Source organism: Triplophysa rosa, unplaced genomic scaffold (genome assembly GCF_024868665.1).
Source record: "Triplophysa rosa unplaced genomic scaffold, Trosa_1v2 scaffold139_ERROPOS793776, whole genome shotgun sequence".
Lineage (NCBI taxonomy): Eukaryota > Metazoa > Chordata > Actinopteri > Cypriniformes > Nemacheilidae > Triplophysa > Triplophysa rosa.
The window spans coordinates 494,391-513,596 of NW_026634143.1; the positions used below are offsets into that span (position 1 = coordinate 494,391).

Consider the following 19,206-nt stretch of genomic DNA (forward strand, 5'->3'; position numbering starts at 1 on the left):
ACAAAACAAAACAATAAAGATAACAGCATGCGGATCTCTCTTTAAAACCCGTTGCACTGTCTTCAGTATGGACTACCTTGTCAGGGAGCTGTCAATCGAAAACTCACTAGCCAATGAGAGTAAAGTGGCCATAAGTCCCGTCCACACGTGAGAATTGTGCCAGAAAGGCGAACATAAACTTGAGAAGCGTGAACGAAAACTCTGAAAGCTCAAATGAAACATCTAGCAGCGAATTCATAATTATTTGCAAAAGCGATTATCATTATACAAGTGTTTTTTGTTTTTCTCATTGTATATTTTTGTTTGTTTTTTTAAAGTTCAGTTTAAGGGGCAGTCGCGGCCTAATGGTTAGAAAGTCGGACTCATGACCAGAAGGTTGCCGGTTCGATTTTCAGGGCATGCGGGTAACGACTGAGGTGCCGACTTGAGCAAGGCACGTTACCCCTACTTGCTCCCCGGGCGCTGCAGTGATAGCTGCCCACTGCTCCGGATGTACGTGTGTTCATCATTTGCTGTGCGTGTGTTCACTAGTCACTGGATGAGTTAAATGCAGAGGTCACATTTCCGGTATGGGTCACCATACCTGACAAATAGATCACTTTCACTTTGGCACAAAAATAATCCCATACTTTTCATAATAATGGACATAATGTCAATACGACTGTTATGGCCCGTCTAAGGCCAGGCCACAACAGAAAGATGTCTCAGACCCAAAATTCGTCATAACAGAATATTTATTGAAAACAAATAATATGGGATCAACTTTCAGACTTCGAAAACGCCAAAACAACAAACAAAACCCCACAACTTAAACCCCACTCCCTCTACATAACCTATAAAACAATAATAAAGAAAATTATTATGATTTTCTACACAAACACTTCCCTTTCTCCCTACCCACATAAACAAGTTATAAGAAGGGAACAATAAAAGAAAAATGGCTTCGGAGTCCTACTATCCCAAAGAAAGAAAAATCACAATCACAGGGTGTCTAACTTATAATCAACAAAACATAACAAAAAACAGGCCCAAGACAATAAATGAGCAAGCTGCTGGCAGGCTAGCAAGCTAACAATGAATGGAGAGGACAAGCTTTTAATTCCCTCCCCAAAACAGCCACACCAATCAGAAGCAGCTATCCATTAGCCAATGAATGGCCTCCATTCCTGCAACACAAACTCAACACAAACATACAAACAACCAGGGTTGTAACAACGACAACTGTACATTGTACAATGTGTGTTCTCGATTATTTATTTTGGAAAGATGTGTTATTTGGCTTTGTTAACACAAACACGAAAAAATACAGATTTATACAGATATGTTTTATGATATGCCTTTTAATAACCTTGGCCAAGCTTCATGTACACAGATGCAAAAGTTACAGTTGTAAACCTTAAAGTAAACTTTAAGGTGTTTCTCAATTGAATTTAAGCATTATATAGAAACACTCAGAGTTAAAAATGTTAAAGCAATGAAAACTGTCATGCTGTGGTTATTTCCAAACCCCCACTAGCAGATCGTAATTGATTAGTTTTTTCTTTTCTCATTTGTTTATATATTTTCTTAATATTACTCATGTCTATTTATTTCATCTTTGTTTTTTATTTCTTTCTTTCTTTTTTATATTTGTGTTATTTATTTCAACTTTCACCCTCTGGCTAATAATGTTATGTTTTTCATGTCAATTGTCAAATGTACTTTTTATCTGCATGTCTTAAGGGGTGTCACACAAAGCCATGTACCAATCCGCCTCCATCTGCCCTCTTTTTTCTTTTAGTCATGCCACTCGACGGTCATATTTGCGACGCCTCTGGGCTGCAGCTTTTTAGTCATACAAGACCAAGTCTTACCTACTTGAATGGGGGAAAACCGATATCTTTAAAATTGTTCGTTAAAATCACAGTATAACAACAATTATCACGCCAAAAAATAAACATGACATCCACGCTAGCATACGGTTTTCTAAGCTCAAATGAAAAACACTCTTTACATGATTCTCCAGCCACTGCGCATGCGCATGAGTCATGACACTTCGTTTGGAGCCCCGCCCCCAGAGGATCGTCAGTCTTCAACGATTGATGATTGGCTCGTTTCTCTCACAGGAGTTCCGTACTGAGCGTTGCACATTCTCCACATTTAAAGTAAAGAACTGCAGCGTCTGTTTATAACTATAATCTTTCTTTAAGCTCCGCCTCCTCAAGGTTTATGTTCGCTGTCAGGATTTCTCTCCAAAGATTCATGTCACGCTCCGCTGTCATGGGCTCAAAGGTACATTTAAACACTCACACATTCTTCAAAACAACGTCTTTACACATTTCACTACTGTACAGCAGACAATAAACAACGCAAAGATCATTCTCAAGAGCAAGTTGCAAGTTTAGCGTTATTCTCACAACTTCCGGGTCACATGCCGAAAACAGACGATCACGTGCAGATGTGGCGATGGATGTCAGTCGTGGATCATGTGTATCAGACGCGTGTTGCCGTGACTGTGTGTGTGTGTCAGACGTGTATTTCTCTTATGGTTGCTGTATGTGTATGTCGTTTTGAAGGTGCTCCGGGAGCCTGGAGAGATCGCTCAGCTGTACCGGGATCAGTGTCACTTCCCGTCTGTGTGTCGCGCTGACGTCGGTCCGGTGATCACGTCACGATACGGCGGACAATACTGCAACATATACACAGGTGCAAACTACACAGTGCACGGTTGATGGTGTTACACCACGTCTGTCTCATGAAAATGGTTATACTGGTAAACAGGATTAATGTTAAATGATTTCCTTCAGTTGAATAAGAACGGTAATTTTAATAAAAGAAGAATCACACCTTAAAGTTTTTTTTCTACAAAACTGACCAAAATTGTATTGTATCATCAAATAAGAATGTGTATCAATCGTCGAATATAAGTCCAAACAAATTAAATAAAATTGGATGTACGACTCCGTTCCAGATGTTTATTTTGGGGTTTAACTAAAGTGCGTTGTCTGGGAATGAGTAACGCCCCGGTCACGCTTGCCTTTTTGCTCCATTGACTTCCATTCATACGCCTGCGAATGCGGCAGCCTGGAAACACGAGCCCGAACCAAGATATTTGGCATCGGCGCTTATCGGTCGACACGCGTTTCGCAGCGTAGCAAAGTTCAAGTTTAGTGAACTCTGACCTCGCGTCACGTGAGTGATTGAGATCAATAGAAGATGCGTGACCTCTCTGTACAGAATTGTTTATTCATCAGTATAGGGTAATTTACAATTAAAAGATGGAGAATATCCTTCTCTCGCCCATTTTCGCATAAGACAAATTATTAGGACAGGACAGAACAGTGTTTGAAAATGTTTTTTGTATATGCTTAATTCTGAGGCTCTGTCCGCGTTAAAATGACTTTTTACGTTTACATTTATTCATTTAGCAGTCTTTTTTTTGTCTAACATTTTGTAACATTTCACGCTTACAATATGGATTTATACCCGGCACAAATCTTTAGCTTGTTTTTGCTAGCTGACATTGTGGATGATCTCTGACATGATTCTGTATTTCAGAGTGGACTCAGCGGGATTTGGAGAGGAATGAGAGCGTGAAGTTTTGTCGGCAGTACATTGTGTTTCACGATGAGCGGTCGGTTGTTTACTCTGGTGCTTCTGGAAACTGTTCGGAAATCAAGGGCGAGTACGTTCTGAGAAGACATTTTCATCCCCGTTTTGTTTTTTGGCTCTTTACAGTCATTGTGTTATTGCTTCAGGTGGAGCACTGACAAACACAATACCTGCTTTCACACATTTCACAGTGTTCTCATAAGAGTCAGTGTGAAGACATCTTTTGTATTCAGTAGTTGGTCTTCCAAACACACACAAGTTTTGCTTAAAAATCCTTTTGTTATTTATTAGGGTGGAGTTCAAAGCATCTTAACAGACGTCATGTTAAACGTCCTCTTGGTTATACAAACATCATACGTTTTCCTCAGATTGCTTGGCTCATGTTGAGCTGAATATTTATCATTGTATTACGATGCCTTGATTTTCAGTGTTCTCATGCGAGCCGAGTTGATTGAGTCATTTGAGCAGGTTTATTTGATCGGTCAGGTGGCCGTCATTGGCCCCGGTGTGTTGAATCGTTTGAATAATCGTTCAACGTTATCGCCGTGATCTCATTGCGTGTGTTCAGGTTACTCAGTATGGATTCGCCATCCGGTGAGATGAAGGCCGTGTTGAGAGAGAGCACCGTCAATGGAGAAGACAAACAGTTCCTGGAGGTCAGACTGTTTATTTCCATACTGTACATGTGTACTATATGACGGCCTGTTATTAATACAGTTAGCGACGCACACGTAAAATTCAGCGCGCATATTTAATATACAGCTAGAGATCCTAGAAGAAAAATCCTACTGGCGTTTTTTCATACAGATTTCCAACAGTTGTAAAATACAATGTAAATGCTGGAATACACTACAAGACTTTTGCTCAGATTTTCAGTCCGGACTTATTGCAAAAGTCAGCGCTAGTCTGCAGATTTTATGGCGTAGTGTGTGATGCCCTGTTTTTCTATGCAAACTTTCAAAAAGTCTGCAAGTGTGTGATGTCTAGTTTTTTTTTAATCTGTTCAGATTTTAAAAATCGTGTAGTGTATTCCAGCCTTAAATCAAACGTTTTCATTTCATATTATGTTTAAGATACGAAATGATGTTTCTGTTGTTTGAACTGAAAGAAAGTGTTGTAAACTGGCACAAATCTGTTGCGAGATGAAACTACACAATGACATTTAATGGCTTTTGTTTACAGTGTGCATCATTTTTGCGGTACTGGATTTATCTAACAAACAAATGCATCCCTGAAAAGACAGAATGTTTTGCTAACCCTCTCTCTCTCTCTCGATCAGATCTGGCACAAGAACAGTAAACTGAAGTGTATAAATCTGATGGCTCTTGGCAAACATGGCAAAGTGTATGAAGATGGTAAGAAAACATTTACGCTGATACAGGTGTCTATTTTTCTCTTCATATGACACACGGTTTGATGTTTGATTCGTATTCTCGTATCATTCATTTACACGGTTGTGTTTAAGGCAAAGTGCAAAGTGAGTGTGAGTGTGTAGGCGCTAATTCAACACACACATGACCAGTGTTGGGTGTAACTAGTTACTAAGTAATTAGTTACTGTAATTTATTACTTTTCCCTTGGAAAAAGTAAAGTAATGGATTACTCTTCATTTTTCTGTAATTTAATTACAGTTACTTCTGATGTAATTAAACTAAATACTTTGTGTAATATACTGTATGTATGTGTGTGCAATAGTGGAATTGACATCAAAATTCAAAGTTTAACTTTAAAATCTGTGCTTTATTGTAATGTATAATTCTCACATTTGTAATACTTTGGTCAGTTAGTAATAATACTTTATGTAGTTTTATATTATTTATTTGAATGAATTAAAAGAGCCGTTTCATGTCTATCCTTGAATCACTTGACTTATCAAGGTTGATATAGGATATAGAAAGTAATTCAATACTTTTTGGAGAGAGTAATTTGTACAGTAATTTAATTACACTATTGAATATGTAATTAATAACTTTTTCCGAGTAACTTACCCAACACACACGACGCAGCTCTGCTTCTGCCTTATCCACTATAAAACTACTGCACGCAATTACAATCACTTTTACATTCAGTCATTTAGCAGGCGCTTTTTTCCAAACTATCCACAAACAAATGAGGTAGACAATAGAAGCAATTGGAACAACATTAGGACATCAAACAGCATAAATGCAGTAAAGCTGGTCTCATATAGCCCACCACAGTATACAGCGCTAAGGATAGAAAGAGTAGAAAAGAAACAGAAGTCTGTACTAATCGGTCAGGTGTTGACGGAAGAGATGTGTTTCATTTCAAATCAATGAAACTCCCGCCGCTGGAGGGATATAGTGACGCGCCGCTCGCTCATAATAATACAGCGCCGTGTTCCAAAAGACATGGAAGAGCCACAGTAAATGTGCGTGTAATAGAAAGTGAAGAGCAAAGACCTGCTTAAATCTAACAGCACCTGACACATTTATAATATACAGTATCTAGAAATACCTCATCTATTCCAATTTCTTTTTGAATGAAATCTGTTTAATTTGACTGCACGACACGTATAGGCATATATTCATATTTATTCGTTATACATAAACTGCATACATATGATGTAGCTTAGAAACCCTGTTCTAGAAACAAAGGTCTCTGGACTTGATCTTCTGCAACTTTATACTCATTCTCAAAACGACATTATGCACTGATTGGTCAGATTAACTGATTAGTAGTTATGAATGGCAATTTTCTACAAGTCAATTTTGCTCTAAATCTGTCATGAGAAATGTAATAAAATATGGACCCTTATGGGGATACGTATCGCATCATGGCCTTGTATCGGGATGCGTATCGTATCGTGAAGTTGTTGGCGATACACAGCCCTACTCCTGATCTGACACTATACGAGCAACACACAAGACACGGTGCAACAACTTTCCTTTGTTTTCCAATATTATTGTTCGATTGTCTTTAGCATAAACCTGTTTGAATCCTTATCATTGTTTAATGTACTGCTGTATTTTTGGGCTATGTAATTAATGGTATATGTTTTGTAAAATGTAAGGCGTATAGACTACCCAAAAGCTTAGAATCAGTGGCTTTGAACTTTAATTTAATCTCACATGTGTGTTTTCAGATCAGTTCGGCTGTCTGGTCTGGTCTCATTCTGAGACTCATCTGCTGTACGTCGCTGAGAAGAAACGAGCCAAGACTGAGTCTTACTTCCAGGTCACAGACACACACGCACGCGCGCGCACACACACACGCGTTTTATTATCTCTGTGGGGACAGTCCATAGGCGTAATGAGTTGTATACTGTACAAACTGTATATTCTATCCCCTATCCCTAAACCTAAAGATCATAGAAAACTTTTTGCATTTTTAGATTAAAAAAATATTGTTCTGTACAATTTATAAGCTTTTGTGCCCATGAGGACCTCAATGTTGGTCCCCACAGTGACACGAGTCCCCATGTGTTGGTGTGCATTCAGGTTTAGGTCCCCACCGGGATATACAAACATGAAGACACACACACGCACACTGCTCATTTATTCAACACATCTGTGCTTCAACAGCAGCGACCTGAGACTGATGAAGAGGAGAGCATGACAACAGTTAAGAAGGACGAGACACTCAAGGTACACGTTCATATGATGTCACCTGTGTTCACTGCAGTCATCAGGAGGATGACGAGTGTGTGTGTGTTTGGCAGGGGCAACAGTTTGAGTTTTATGAGGACTGGGGTGAAGCGCTGGTCAATAAGAGCAGTCCGGTGCTGTGTGTGCTGGACATTGAGAGCAGCAACATCACTGTGATTGAAGGAATGCCCAACTACATCTCACCCGGACAGGTGTGTGTTCATGTGTGTGCGTGTCACAGGTGTTAAAGGGGCTGTTCACCCCAAAATGAAACTTCTGGCATCATTTACTCATCCTCAGATTGTTGTGTACATTTCTTTGTTCTGCTAAACACAGAGGAAGATATTTGGAAGAATGTCAGATCTCATCCCCCATTGAGTCCCATAGTATTTATTTTCCTTACTATGGCAGTAAATGGGGGATGAGATCTGTTTGGTTACTGACATTGTTACAAATTTCTTCCTCTGTGTGTAGCAGAACAAAGAAATGTACACAACAACCTGAGAGTGAGTAAACGATGACAGGAGTTTCATTTTTGGGTGAACTGTTCAATGGTTTGTCCGCAGGCGTTCTGGGCACCGGATGACACTGGACTGGTGTTTGTGGGCTGGTGGCAGGAGCCCTTCAGACTGGGCCTGAAGTACTGTCCCAACAGGAAGTGAGTGATGAACATATTTGTACTGGAAAGGCTTGATGGTGTTTTTGCTTGTGGACATGTATACATATGAAGAGTTTTGTTCCAAAATGAGATGTTTTTTATTGTGCATTTCAATTAATATCAATCAAACTGCAGGTGGTTTGTATTGATTTAAGTCATAATAACAAAAGAATACAGCGAACTAACACAATAGAAACATGATTTTCTGAAACATTTTGGAAGTAATCTCTTCGTGAGAGCAGCTACATCATGACGACAGATCCCTTTGATAGTGTTTGACAGCCGTGTGCTTTCTGCAGGTCGTCTCTGTTTTATGTGGATTTGGCGAGTGGTAAATGTGGTAAGTTGTGTTTTGTCATGTATCCGTGTGTACAGCAGACGTTCATGATGAGCGTTTCACGTGACGTGTGTTCTCTCAGAGCAGTTATCGTGTGACTCCAGAGCCGTGTCCTCTCCTCGACTCAGTCCTGACCTCTGCCGCATTGTCTATCTGGAGTGTGACGTCTACGGCCCGCACCAGCAGTGCAGTCGTCTGTGTATGGTGTGTGTGAGCTGGCTTTGGTGTCTACGTGACGTTTGAGGTGTGTGTAACAGCGTTGTGTTGTGTTTTGTTGGCAGTATGACTGGTACAAGAAGCAGACGAGTGTTGTTGTCGATGTTGTGCGGCGAGCCAGAGAGGGTACGTTCATTCTTTTTTCATTCTTTTCTCTTCACGTATGATTGCACGCAGCGCACATTTCTCTCTGTTTAGAAGCCCCGGCTGTGCTGACATCACTTGTGTGCTGGCATAAAATGCGTTTATGTTGTGTATGTGTGTGTCAGATGGCTTCACGGGCATCTACAGCTCAATGCTGTCTCCCTGCTGCTGGTCATCTGACAGTCAGCGTGTGATCATCTCCTGCGCTCAGAGGAGTCACAAGGTCATCCAGCACGCTTGCACACGCATTGCACACATGTACTGTAGGATTCACAAGCCCATGACATACACACACACACACATTACACAGCGTGAAGTCTTAATGAGGGTATCTTTATTGGTGTTGTTTTATACACGTTACTATCAACAGTGAACTGTATCTGCATTTTAAGTTTATTTTGAAAATAAAACCTCGTAAAGTCCCCGTGAACTGGAAGTTGCGATCGTTTTTACTTCCGTATTTTGATGCATTTCCGAGTGAAATGGAATTTGGAATGAGAAAAAACAGTGGGTGTGGCTTTCGTCTTTCTCTGCGATTTGATTGGATGTATAAAAACAGCCGTTGCATTTTGAAATGAAACTGGCAGCAGACTGACAGTTGAAGGGGAGGAGTTAACAGATGCCCCGTCTAAGCCGTCTAACATACGTCATTTAAGATAAATAGTCACTACCAATGTTGGGTGTAACTAGTTACTAAGTCATTAGTTACTGTAATTTAATTACTTTTCCCTTGAAAAAGTAAAGTAAGAGATTACTCTTATTTTTTCTGTAATTTAATTACAGTTACTTCTGATGTAATTAAACTAAATAGTATACTGTGTGTAATATATGTGTATTGACATAAAAATTCAAAGTTTATTAACTTTGATCAGTTAATAAAACTACTTTATGTAAGGGATAATGTACAGGCAGCCGGTTGTTATTGCAGAAATAAGGCTTATTTTGCGATAACAGCCGGGTGCCTGTACAAAAAACTGGACATGAAATGTGAATCTGAAATGTTTTATTAGCTCATTTTTACTGAATGCAGACCTTCCGCGAGGAAAAGCCGTTTAGTTTCGGTTTTAAAGTAAGAGACGACGTTCAAACGTCACGAACAGGCAATTTGGTTTAATCATTTCATAAATATAATGTCATATATGTTATTAAAAGACATATTTATAATTCATTTTTGTGTAATATTAAACTGCCCCTCTCAAAATGATTTGCAGCATCCGGGTTACAGGGTGTTATTAATTTTGAGCGGTTGTTATTTGAAAATAACAAACCTTGGAATGTCGTGACTGGCCAATCAGAATCAAGCATTCAAATAAGCTGTGTAATAAGTAGTTTTATATGAATTTTTTGAATGAACTCAATAAGCCGTTTCACATCTATCTTATACTAATCACTTAACTAATCAAGGTTGCTATAGGACATAGAAAGTAATTAGTAATAAGTAATGAAATTCTTTCTGGAGAGAGTCATTTGTACAGTAGTCTAATTACACTGTTGAGTATGTAATTAGTAACTAGTAATTAATTACTTTTTCAGAGTAACTTGCCCAACACTAGTCACTACAGCACCGAAGTGCATTTTCAGATTTGAACTGAAGATTGTGAGGGCACACGAATTTCAAAAAGAAATGGCCCACAATAATAAACTATTTACAATAAACGCAGCAATATCTCATGAAAAAATAGGCACTGTCATTTTTTATTTCACTGGGACTTAACGTATATGTATTAAATAGCAGCTGATTTGGTATATAACGTCTTAAACATGCCAGATGATCAGAGTTGTCATGAGTCATTCATACACACACATAAGTCGTTCCATTGAATTCATCATTTCTGTAATCCTTGATTGATGTCTGTGTTTTTTCACACTTTGTGTGTGTGTGTGTGTGTGTGTGTGTGTTTCTTTGATAGGATCTGTTGGTTGTTGATACCTCCAGTGGAGAAGTCTCATGCGTCACGTCCAGTGTGTAACGTTCCCTCAACTCTGTCATTTACTCGAGCTAACAGACAGAATGATGTGAGGCGTGTGTCTCATGTGGATGTGTGTGACGCAGGTGCACAGGAAGGAAGCTGGAGTTTGCTGAGCGTTCGCAAGGATCTGATGGTGGTCAGCTGCTCTTCACCAAACCGTCCTCCAGACCTGGTACAGCGTTCTCACGTTCTTGAACACGAGTCCCGTCATCGACCTGTTCTGATGCAGTGCCTTGACATCTGTGATCTCTGTGTGCCTTCTGCAGCGAGTGGGATTCCTGCCGGCCAAGGGCTCAGAGAGCAACACGTCATGGGTCACGCTGGAGGAATCTCAACCTCAGACAGATGTCAGCTGGCAGACCTTAAACTTCAGCCCGCCGCCAGGAGACGACAACAGCCAATACCGTAAGACCTGAAACATCAGTTTGTTTACATTTGCAGGAGTGTGAAATGTGACTCTTTGTGTTTGTGTCTCGGTTGTGTATCAGCTGCTTTGGACTTTGACGCTTTGCTCTTGACACCAGCAGAAGTGACATCAGGGAAGAAACTAGCACTCGTGGTTATGCCACACGGTACGTTTTACCGTGTCTGTGGTGTATAGCGGTTATATCAGCAGTGTGTTGAGCGTTGTTGTGTGTTCAGGTGGTCCTCATTCGGTGCTGGTGTCAGAGTGGCTTTTGTCCACAGCAGTTCTGTGTAAGATGGGCTTCGGCGTTCTGCTCGGTGAGGATCAGTCCAACATCTTCATCATGTTCATATCAACCTTGTTTGTGTGTGTGTGAAGAAACCTTAGGCTGCTGCGCTGAGTGACAGTTTTTACAGCGCATCACGGATTGGATTTAAGATCTTTGCACACCGAGTCCGAAATTTTCGCAGCTTAAAAATAAATACCACCTCACGATGTGTCATTCACATCGCTGTCTCTGACATTTTCATTCGTCATAAAAAACTTCAGACCGGCGTTCGATTTTCTGCGTTTTTCGCATCCGCAGCAATTGTTTTGACAATGTAGAGCCACCGTAGAAGCGAACGCCAAATCCACTTCGTCCGGTCTCCGTCTGTCCTTTCACGATTGCATTCCGGGAGTTTTACGGGAGAAATAACAAAACGGGAGGATGGCAGAAGATGGGTGTGAAGAAGCAAATGCTCTCATCCTGGCTCTGGACCACATAAAGACTATGGAACATAGAAATGTTCTCTTAATTACAGATTCAAAGTCCTGCCTCCAAGCGATGTCATTCCTTAAAAGTGATCACCCAGCACTAGTAATTGGTTTATTTTTTTCCAAATTCCATTTTTATTTTTCTGGATTCCATGCTTTCCGTTTTATATTTGCCCACATGAAAAAATACTTCAATAAACTATAGTATTCACTTATAAACTATATTAAAAACCTACAGTGGACACTTTGAACCATACAAGGGAAAAAATCTGTAAAAATAGGGTATAATACATATTAATAAACCAGTACAATTACTTTTTTCTTTTGTTTTCAGGTCCACTTAAATCACTATATTAAAAAACTAAAACTATATAAATTACTATACTACTATATGACTTTAAAAGAAGTACTATTTTTATAATTTTACTAACACATGAACTCCCATTTACTAAAGTAAATAATATACTAAGTGGTCGAATTATAAACAACATCAATCTATAATTATCAACAACATCAATTATAAACAAACAAATCTAAAGGGGATGTTGTGTTAAAATGTGGGTGTTATAACTTAGTCAAGGTAACCGGACTTTTATTTTGACAGGTTGCCACAAAGGTTGTTTGTCAGTAGCTTCAATGCAGTTGAAAGCGCCACAAGAGCATTACGCGTTAAACCGCATCTGAATAATTCTAATGTTAGTCATAGCACAATTTGCATTTTGTTAGCTGTTCAGCGCTACGATCTGTTTAAGAAGTAATACATTCGCCAGATTCCGTGTTATACAGCACATTCCATTTTTATGCCTGGATTCTGCGATTCCGTCCGCGTTTTCCGCATAGTGGAAATCACAGAGCCCTACAAACTGCTGGAATTAGAGGAACATCATTTTAATATCTGGTTTTGTTGGGTACCAGGACACTGTGGAATTATAGGAAATGAGGAAGCAGACTGTGCCGCAAAAGAGGCTTTATCAGCAGACCTCAAAAAGTGCAGAGTTCCTCCTATGGACATAAAATCATTCATACATTCCTAAATTAATAACAAATGGCAAACACAGTGGGACCTTATGAATAAACTTAATGAAATCAACCCAACAAAAGATTTGATCATTTTTCAAACCGATGGGACGAAAATGTTACACCAGTTGCAAAACAGGCCATTCCAGGATGACACACTAGGAGACATCCCTCCAACACGCATATACACATTTTGGACCGAGTGTGCAAAGACCTTTAGTCGAGCTGAAATAAGTTCTAAGAAGCATGCCCAATTCTTCATTCTAACATTTTTGAGGAAGGGCTGCTGGCTCTTGTCCCAAAGGGCTAATGTTAAGAAATCCTAAAAATGATAACATTAATCTCACAAAAACACAGACAACATTTGTTCATTTCAAACAAGCCGCACATATTTTCAGTGCCATAGACTTTAATTCAGTTTGATTTTTATATATATAGTGCTTTTACAAGTTTTTATTGTTTGCAGAGCATTGAAGAGCATGACAGAAAACACAAAACAGTACAGACAGGAAAAAAACTAAAACTGGAAAATAATATACAGTAGAAGTAGAGAAATGATGTAAAAACAGGAAAAAGATTTTTCGGTGTTTGTGTTGCAGTGAATTACAGAGGATCACTTGGCTTTGGTCAGGATAATATTGACTCTTTACCTGGAAACATCGGCACACAGGACGTGAAAGATGTGCAGGTAAAAACACTGCAATTCATTTAGGGTGGGGTAAATGCGTTCAGTCTTTTGTGTGTGTGAGATTTTTACCCTCTTTGCCATTACGGGATCGATTGGTTAAAGCAGCACTATAGAACTTTTGCTCACGGGCTTCCCCATGTGGTTGATAAGTGCAATTGTCTGTTAGCAGTGCTGTATATAATGTCGCTGTATAAGTTTCTCCGTGGGCAGCACAATACACGTGAATTTGTGAAGCTAAGCTGATGGAACCGGTGAATGCAGAAGCGTCGTTTGGAAACCATATCGCAGTCTTCCGCAGGCAGGGGACGGGCGGGCTGTGTGTACCGACCCCTTACAGCGGGCCTATTTAATTAGTTTGTCATGAGGGCCAGTTCATGAAAAGCATCCCAAATGAGGGGCCGGAGAGATATGGCTTGCAATACGAGGGATGACTCAACAACAACAATAAGAAATCCGTTTTATTTTTTCCCAAATTCCGTTTTTCTGTAAAAAAATTTCTAGATTCTGTGTTTTCCGTGCTTTACTATACAATATATTTGCCCACATGAAAAAATACTTCAGTATACTACAGTATTCACTTATAAACTATATTAAAGAACCTGTAGTAGATGCGTGAACCATACAGGGAAAAATAAAAATAGAAATAAAATTGTTTTTGTTTTTTAGTCTACTTAAATGTAAGTACTTTTTTATAATAAGTTCTAATTTTGTATAATTTTACTAGCACATTTACTTTAGTTTACTAGGGCTTTAGTTTACTAAAGTAAATAATATACTCAGTGGTTGAACTATAAAAAAATCAAGAGGGATGGTGTGGTAAAATGTGGGTGTGTTATAACTTGTTCAAGTTAACCGGACTTTTATTTTGACGGGTCGCCACAAAGGGTGTTTGGCTTGTAATGGTGGGTGATACTGTAAAATTTGGAATCGATCCGATACCAAGTAAATGCAGGGCCAGTATTGCCGATACCGATACCAATACTTTTTACTTTTAGAAGCATTCACTTGAATTTACATTTAATTCCTGTAGATGAAATGTCATGATTTATCAGATGAACGCATCATTAATATGCTAAATCTGAATACATTTTCATGACCACTAAAATATTTTGTGATTTGTGCTCTTAATGTGCCTGTAGGCTAATTAATCATGTGCATGTTAAAACACGGGACATCATTTAAACCAATTAAATCTATTTATTTATTTATTACTGTAATAGAATTTGCAAACATGAACTTTGCACCAAATTATTACTGGAAAATAGTAAAAATAAAAGATTAACAGAACAGAAAAACGATATTTAACAAAACAATTTCTCGTTATCCCAGTACTACTTCTATAGGTTTTAAAAAAACCAAGTGCACAAAATTATTACTCAAGAACAAAGATTTTAAAACTGCTTTTCCGTTGTTGTTCAGTGTTATGTTTAGACACAATAATAGAACAAATTAACATGTTTCCCTTTCATTACACTTTTTAAGTGAATTTATAAACAAAGTGCACACAATTGTTTGAGAAATAAAGTAAATAAAGTGCTTAAATAATAAAGTACTTTCAATCTTTGGCTTTTTAGCTGCAAAGGCCCACTGCCATACATCACAGTTCGCAGTGTTTTTATTCACCGAGGTGAAAAAACTCCACACGATGCTCCTCTTCTTTTCGCCGGCTGCAGCAGCGTCTGCGCGCTTGCGCTTGGCGCTGCTGAGTCACGTGATAGTGGACTACAAAACACAGCAGGGCAGGGAGGAGCAACGTGTGCAAAACTAGGTGTATGGGAAATAGTTTTTCTTCATTATACAATTATTAGCTACATTAGTAAATAAATAAAATCAGTAGTAAAAACTAAAAACACATTAGTATCGATATTTTTATGTTCGGATCGATCCTTTTCGATGCAACCTCAGTATCGGAAGTATCGATACTTCAGGATCGATCCGCCCACCCCTATTGGTTTGACAGTTTCTTTTCTCACATGAAACAGTGAAACAGGTCATGTGCATGCGTTCTTAAAGCTCCACGAGCACGCGCAAAACCAATTGCAGATTACATATTTACACACCATCTGAATATTTCTAAAGTTACTCATGCACAATTTGAATTGTGTTAGCTGTTCGGTGCTACTTTTTGAAATAATACATTTGCCATATTCTGTGCCATTCCGCGTTATACAGCAACATATGCCTGGATTCCACGATTCAATCATAGGTCCAAAGTTAACTATGGGAGCCCGTATGTTGTATTTTTGCCCCATAAGACACCCAAAGTTTTTTTCTACATTTAAACGTGCTGATGTTGTATTTTAAACTGCACAACAAAAACATCGGTGCATTGTAAGATGCCCAAGCAGGCTTTTCTACATTCGAACATGTTCATGTGTTGTATTTTAAAACTGCATAACAAAAAAAGAGAAATTCAGTGAAACAATATTAACCTACAGAGACGCTATTCTCCGCCCTTACCTCTGTACTTTTGAAATGGTGGTCCTATTCGTGCTAGCAAAATGTCAGAAATGAAACTAATAAAAGTTAGTGTGTCATCGTCCTGTTTACCGCGTCTCACAGGAGAGGCTGCTTGTGAGTCTCGCCTAACGTCACGTGACTTCTGCTCTGTGCTGCTGCAGCTCGTGCTCAATGGAACAGACGTGCATCAGTCCATCCCGACTGAACTAAATTTAGAGATTCTTTTTCACACTGTGCTACTTGAAGGGCCGGAACAAATTACATCGAGGGCCACCAATTGATTAGCCCGGCCTTACCGAGTGTGCTTGTAGCCGCTGCTCAGGTAGCAGCGGGAGTAGAATTCATCCGGTTAAGAGTTGTTCTACCGCTGAAATCATTTTAGAGACATTAGTTTAAGGTCGAAAAACTACAAAGTGTTGCTTTAAAGGAAGATGATTTATAAAACGGAACATTTAAAAGATGTGTTGACATTAAACTGATATCTCTACAACCAGAAATGTTTAGTCGAAGTGTTGAACAACCTGTTTTTGTCATTTGATTTTCTAGGAGAAAATTTGTGACATTGTGTGTCACAGCAGTGTCGTACAGAGTCAGGGATTGCTGTCGTATGTTTGAAGTGTTTATAATTCTGACTTTAGTTGGCAGTCGAGAGTGTTCTGAAGCAAGGTGATTTCGACGAGCAGAAGGTCGCTGTGATTGGAGGATCTCATGGTGGTTTTCTAGCGTGCCACCTGATTGGACAGTATCCCGACTTCTACAAGGCGTGTGTGGTGAGAAACCCGGTGACAAATCTGGCCTCCATGATCGGCAGCACAGACATTCCCGACTGGTAACGTGACGTCCCATCACAACATGTTTCATTTTATAGTAAATGATGAAATGTTTTGGTTTAAGCTAAATCTGATGTGACGGGTTGTGGTTTGTGTTCAGGTGTATGGTGGAGGCGGGGTTTGACTATAATACTGACGTTCAACTTAATCCTGCTGTTCTGGAGCAGATGCTAAACAAGTCACCGATCAAACATGTCATCAAGGTGAGCACATGCTGCCTACATGATGTCATCATTTACCATTCTATTTAATGGCCGTAAAGGTTTTTTTGCACTAAGAACTGTCATCATGACCGTTTGCACCTGAATGTCAGCGCGTGTAATCTATATTTCATTGGTCAGGTAAAGACGCCAGTGCTTCTGATGTTGGGTGAGGATGACCGGCGTGTGCCCAATAAACAGGGCATTGAATACTACAAGCGCCTGAAGGCTTTACAAGTACCAGTGAGGTAAACACATCGACTGCATGACACTTTAAAGCTACGTTTCCCCATGTGAAATATAAAATAAGGATCCTGTGTCCACAGATTGTTGTGGTACCCGGGCAATAATCACTCTTTATCCAAAGTGGACGCTGAATCAGACGGATTTATGAACGCTGCTCTCTGGATCCTCCAGCATCTCTCTCTGTGATGTCACTTCCTCTTCATACAGACTCCACTCAGATCTGTGAGTCACAGCTACACATACTGTATGAACACAACTTTTCACTTGAAATCAAACTAAACATAATTATCTGCTTTGTTATACAGACACCAAAGCACTAAAGCCTGTTGTTTTGTGAAGAAACGGAAATTGAGTCAGGTTCATTCAGGAGTTCTTTTGGCAGTTATTTGTTACATTGCTGACATGACTGTATTCATGTTTGTGTCATGATATTCAGCGGTTCACTCTTTGTTTTTCTGTTGAACTCTGCTCTTTGCTCTTTAGACGTACTAAATGACTTGCAATCTTTTCAATAAAATGTTTTTAAATGACTTCACACTTGTACAACAGCCAAAAGTCGATCATTTTTACTATCGAGGATTTAACACAGATCACACAATGCTTAAACCGGACATTTTTAAGGATGACCTGTTAACATATCTGAGATCAATGACATACCTCTAGAAACAAGACGCTTGAAGCAGCACAAACGCCTCTCTTGGCGTAAAAACTACTGTTGGTGGGTCAGTGACAAAAAAAGGTTTGGCGAGATAAGAAATGTAAACATCTTTTAAAAGCATGCATCAGATATTTGTAATAACATTTGCACCATTTTTTATGAAAGTTGTCATTTGAAAATGTCAAATGTCTAACTGGCAAGGAATGATAAATATTCAATATTTGATCCACCTAGATGGAATGTAAGCACACTAAATAATTTCTTTTAAAATATCACACAAAATAGATTTTATTTGTTGTCTCTAAATGAAAATGTAATGCTTTTTGCAATGTTTATTGGGACATATGCTGAAAACACATTTGTTGTCTAATTAATCTTTGACAAATTTTGTACAAATGGTTAAAAACAATATTAATACACTAAACTAGATTAATTTTTCTGTATATAATTATAGTTTTATGAAAAATACTGGTTATATCAATTGACACAAACCAGTTACACGACTTGACCATGTTGCTTTTACAGCCAAAGGCCATTGTCAACAAGTTCAGCTAAAGTGGTTTTATTTTTTCAATGCTAAAAACCTTCTGATAACAAGAAATCATCATGTCTCGTAGTGTAATTACAGTTAAAGGGTTAGTTCAGGCTTAGAATGAAAATTCTCTCATGAAGTACTCGTTTCACAACCGTAAGACCTTTGTTTATCTTCAGCGAGCTTTCTGATTCCTCACATAGATAGCAATGCAACATACACTCAAAGTGCAGAAAGTGAAGTACTGTATAAAGACATCATTAAAATGGTTCATGTGACTACAGTAGTTCAACCTTCAGCTTATGAAGCGAGAAGAATATTTTTTGTGTGCAATAAAACAAAAACAACAACTTATTCAACAATTTCCTGACTTCTGCGGCAGTCTCCAACGCCCGTCCATGAGAGCACCCGGCGCATGCTGGCGCGGGGTCTTATATCGTATTAATCATAAAATATCAGAAATGTAATTAAATGTATTATACAGATGTTAAAAGTTATTTTTGGCTAACCTTTCTTTTATTACTGAATTTATGTTTAAATGTAGACACCCTCTTCATTCTGCTATTAAATCATGTATGTATATTACATACATATATATGATATGATATTGCTTAACATTTTAAATAAATGGAATAGGAATATGTTTTAAAGCTAAATATTAAAACTTATGTTGAGCAACATAATTAGCTTATTTATCATTATTTATCTTGTCTTTATCTTAACTTTCTCAAAAAATATAACATTGAACACTTTTCAATTCAATTCCATTTTATTTATATAGCGCTTTTCACAATGTGCATTGTTCCAAAGCAGCTTTACAGGAGCAAATAAGAAAAACACAGAAAGGTAAAACACAGCACAGTGCATGGTGTTTATAGACCAAGCAAGATCA

At 38.7% G+C, this 19,206-nt stretch overlaps 1 protein-coding gene across 2 annotated transcripts; it reads left to right on the forward strand.

The window, feature by feature from the left end:
- Positions 1 to 1,333: 1,333 nt before the first annotated feature.
- apeh (acylaminoacyl-peptide hydrolase) lies at positions 1,334 to 17,655 on the forward strand. 2 transcript variants are annotated; one of them, XM_057326853.1, is made up of 24 exons: positions 1,334 to 2,271; positions 2,556 to 2,685; positions 3,538 to 3,664; positions 4,160 to 4,247; positions 4,871 to 4,946; positions 6,695 to 6,786; positions 7,134 to 7,196; positions 7,271 to 7,408; positions 7,763 to 7,854; positions 8,154 to 8,194; positions 8,274 to 8,395; positions 8,473 to 8,533; positions 8,677 to 8,774; positions 10,462 to 10,513; positions 10,605 to 10,693; positions 10,788 to 10,926; positions 11,010 to 11,093; positions 11,164 to 11,244; positions 13,300 to 13,388; positions 16,487 to 16,677; positions 16,779 to 16,881; positions 17,020 to 17,126; positions 17,205 to 17,346; positions 17,430 to 17,655. In XM_057326853.1, the coding sequence occupies exons 1-23, from the start codon at positions 2,209 to 2,211 to the stop codon at positions 17,308 to 17,310; spliced, it is 2,232 nt and encodes a 743-aa protein (XP_057182836.1). In that variant the 5' UTR covers positions 1,334 to 2,208; the 3' UTR covers positions 17,311 to 17,346; positions 17,430 to 17,655. The 2 variants fall into 2 exon arrangements, with proteins under 2 accessions (XP_057182836.1, XP_057182837.1); XM_057326854.1 differs by having other exon boundaries at positions 7,137 to 7,196.
- Positions 17,656 to 19,206: the final 1,551 nt, after the last annotated feature.

Excerpts from the sequence above, each read along its gene's own strand:
- apeh (XM_057326853.1), top strand. The coding sequence starts at position 2,209 with ATGTTCGCTGTCAGGATTTCTCTCCAAAGATTCATGTCACGCTCCGCT. Across the intron at positions 8,195-8,273 it reads TTTGGCGAGTGGTAAATGTG|AGCAGTTATCGTGTGACTCC; the intron begins GTAAGTTGTGTT and ends GTGTTCTCTCAG. Across the intron at positions 16,678-16,778 it reads AGCACAGACATTCCCGACTG|GTGTATGGTGGAGGCGGGGT; the intron begins GTAACGTGACGT and ends GTTTGTGTTCAG.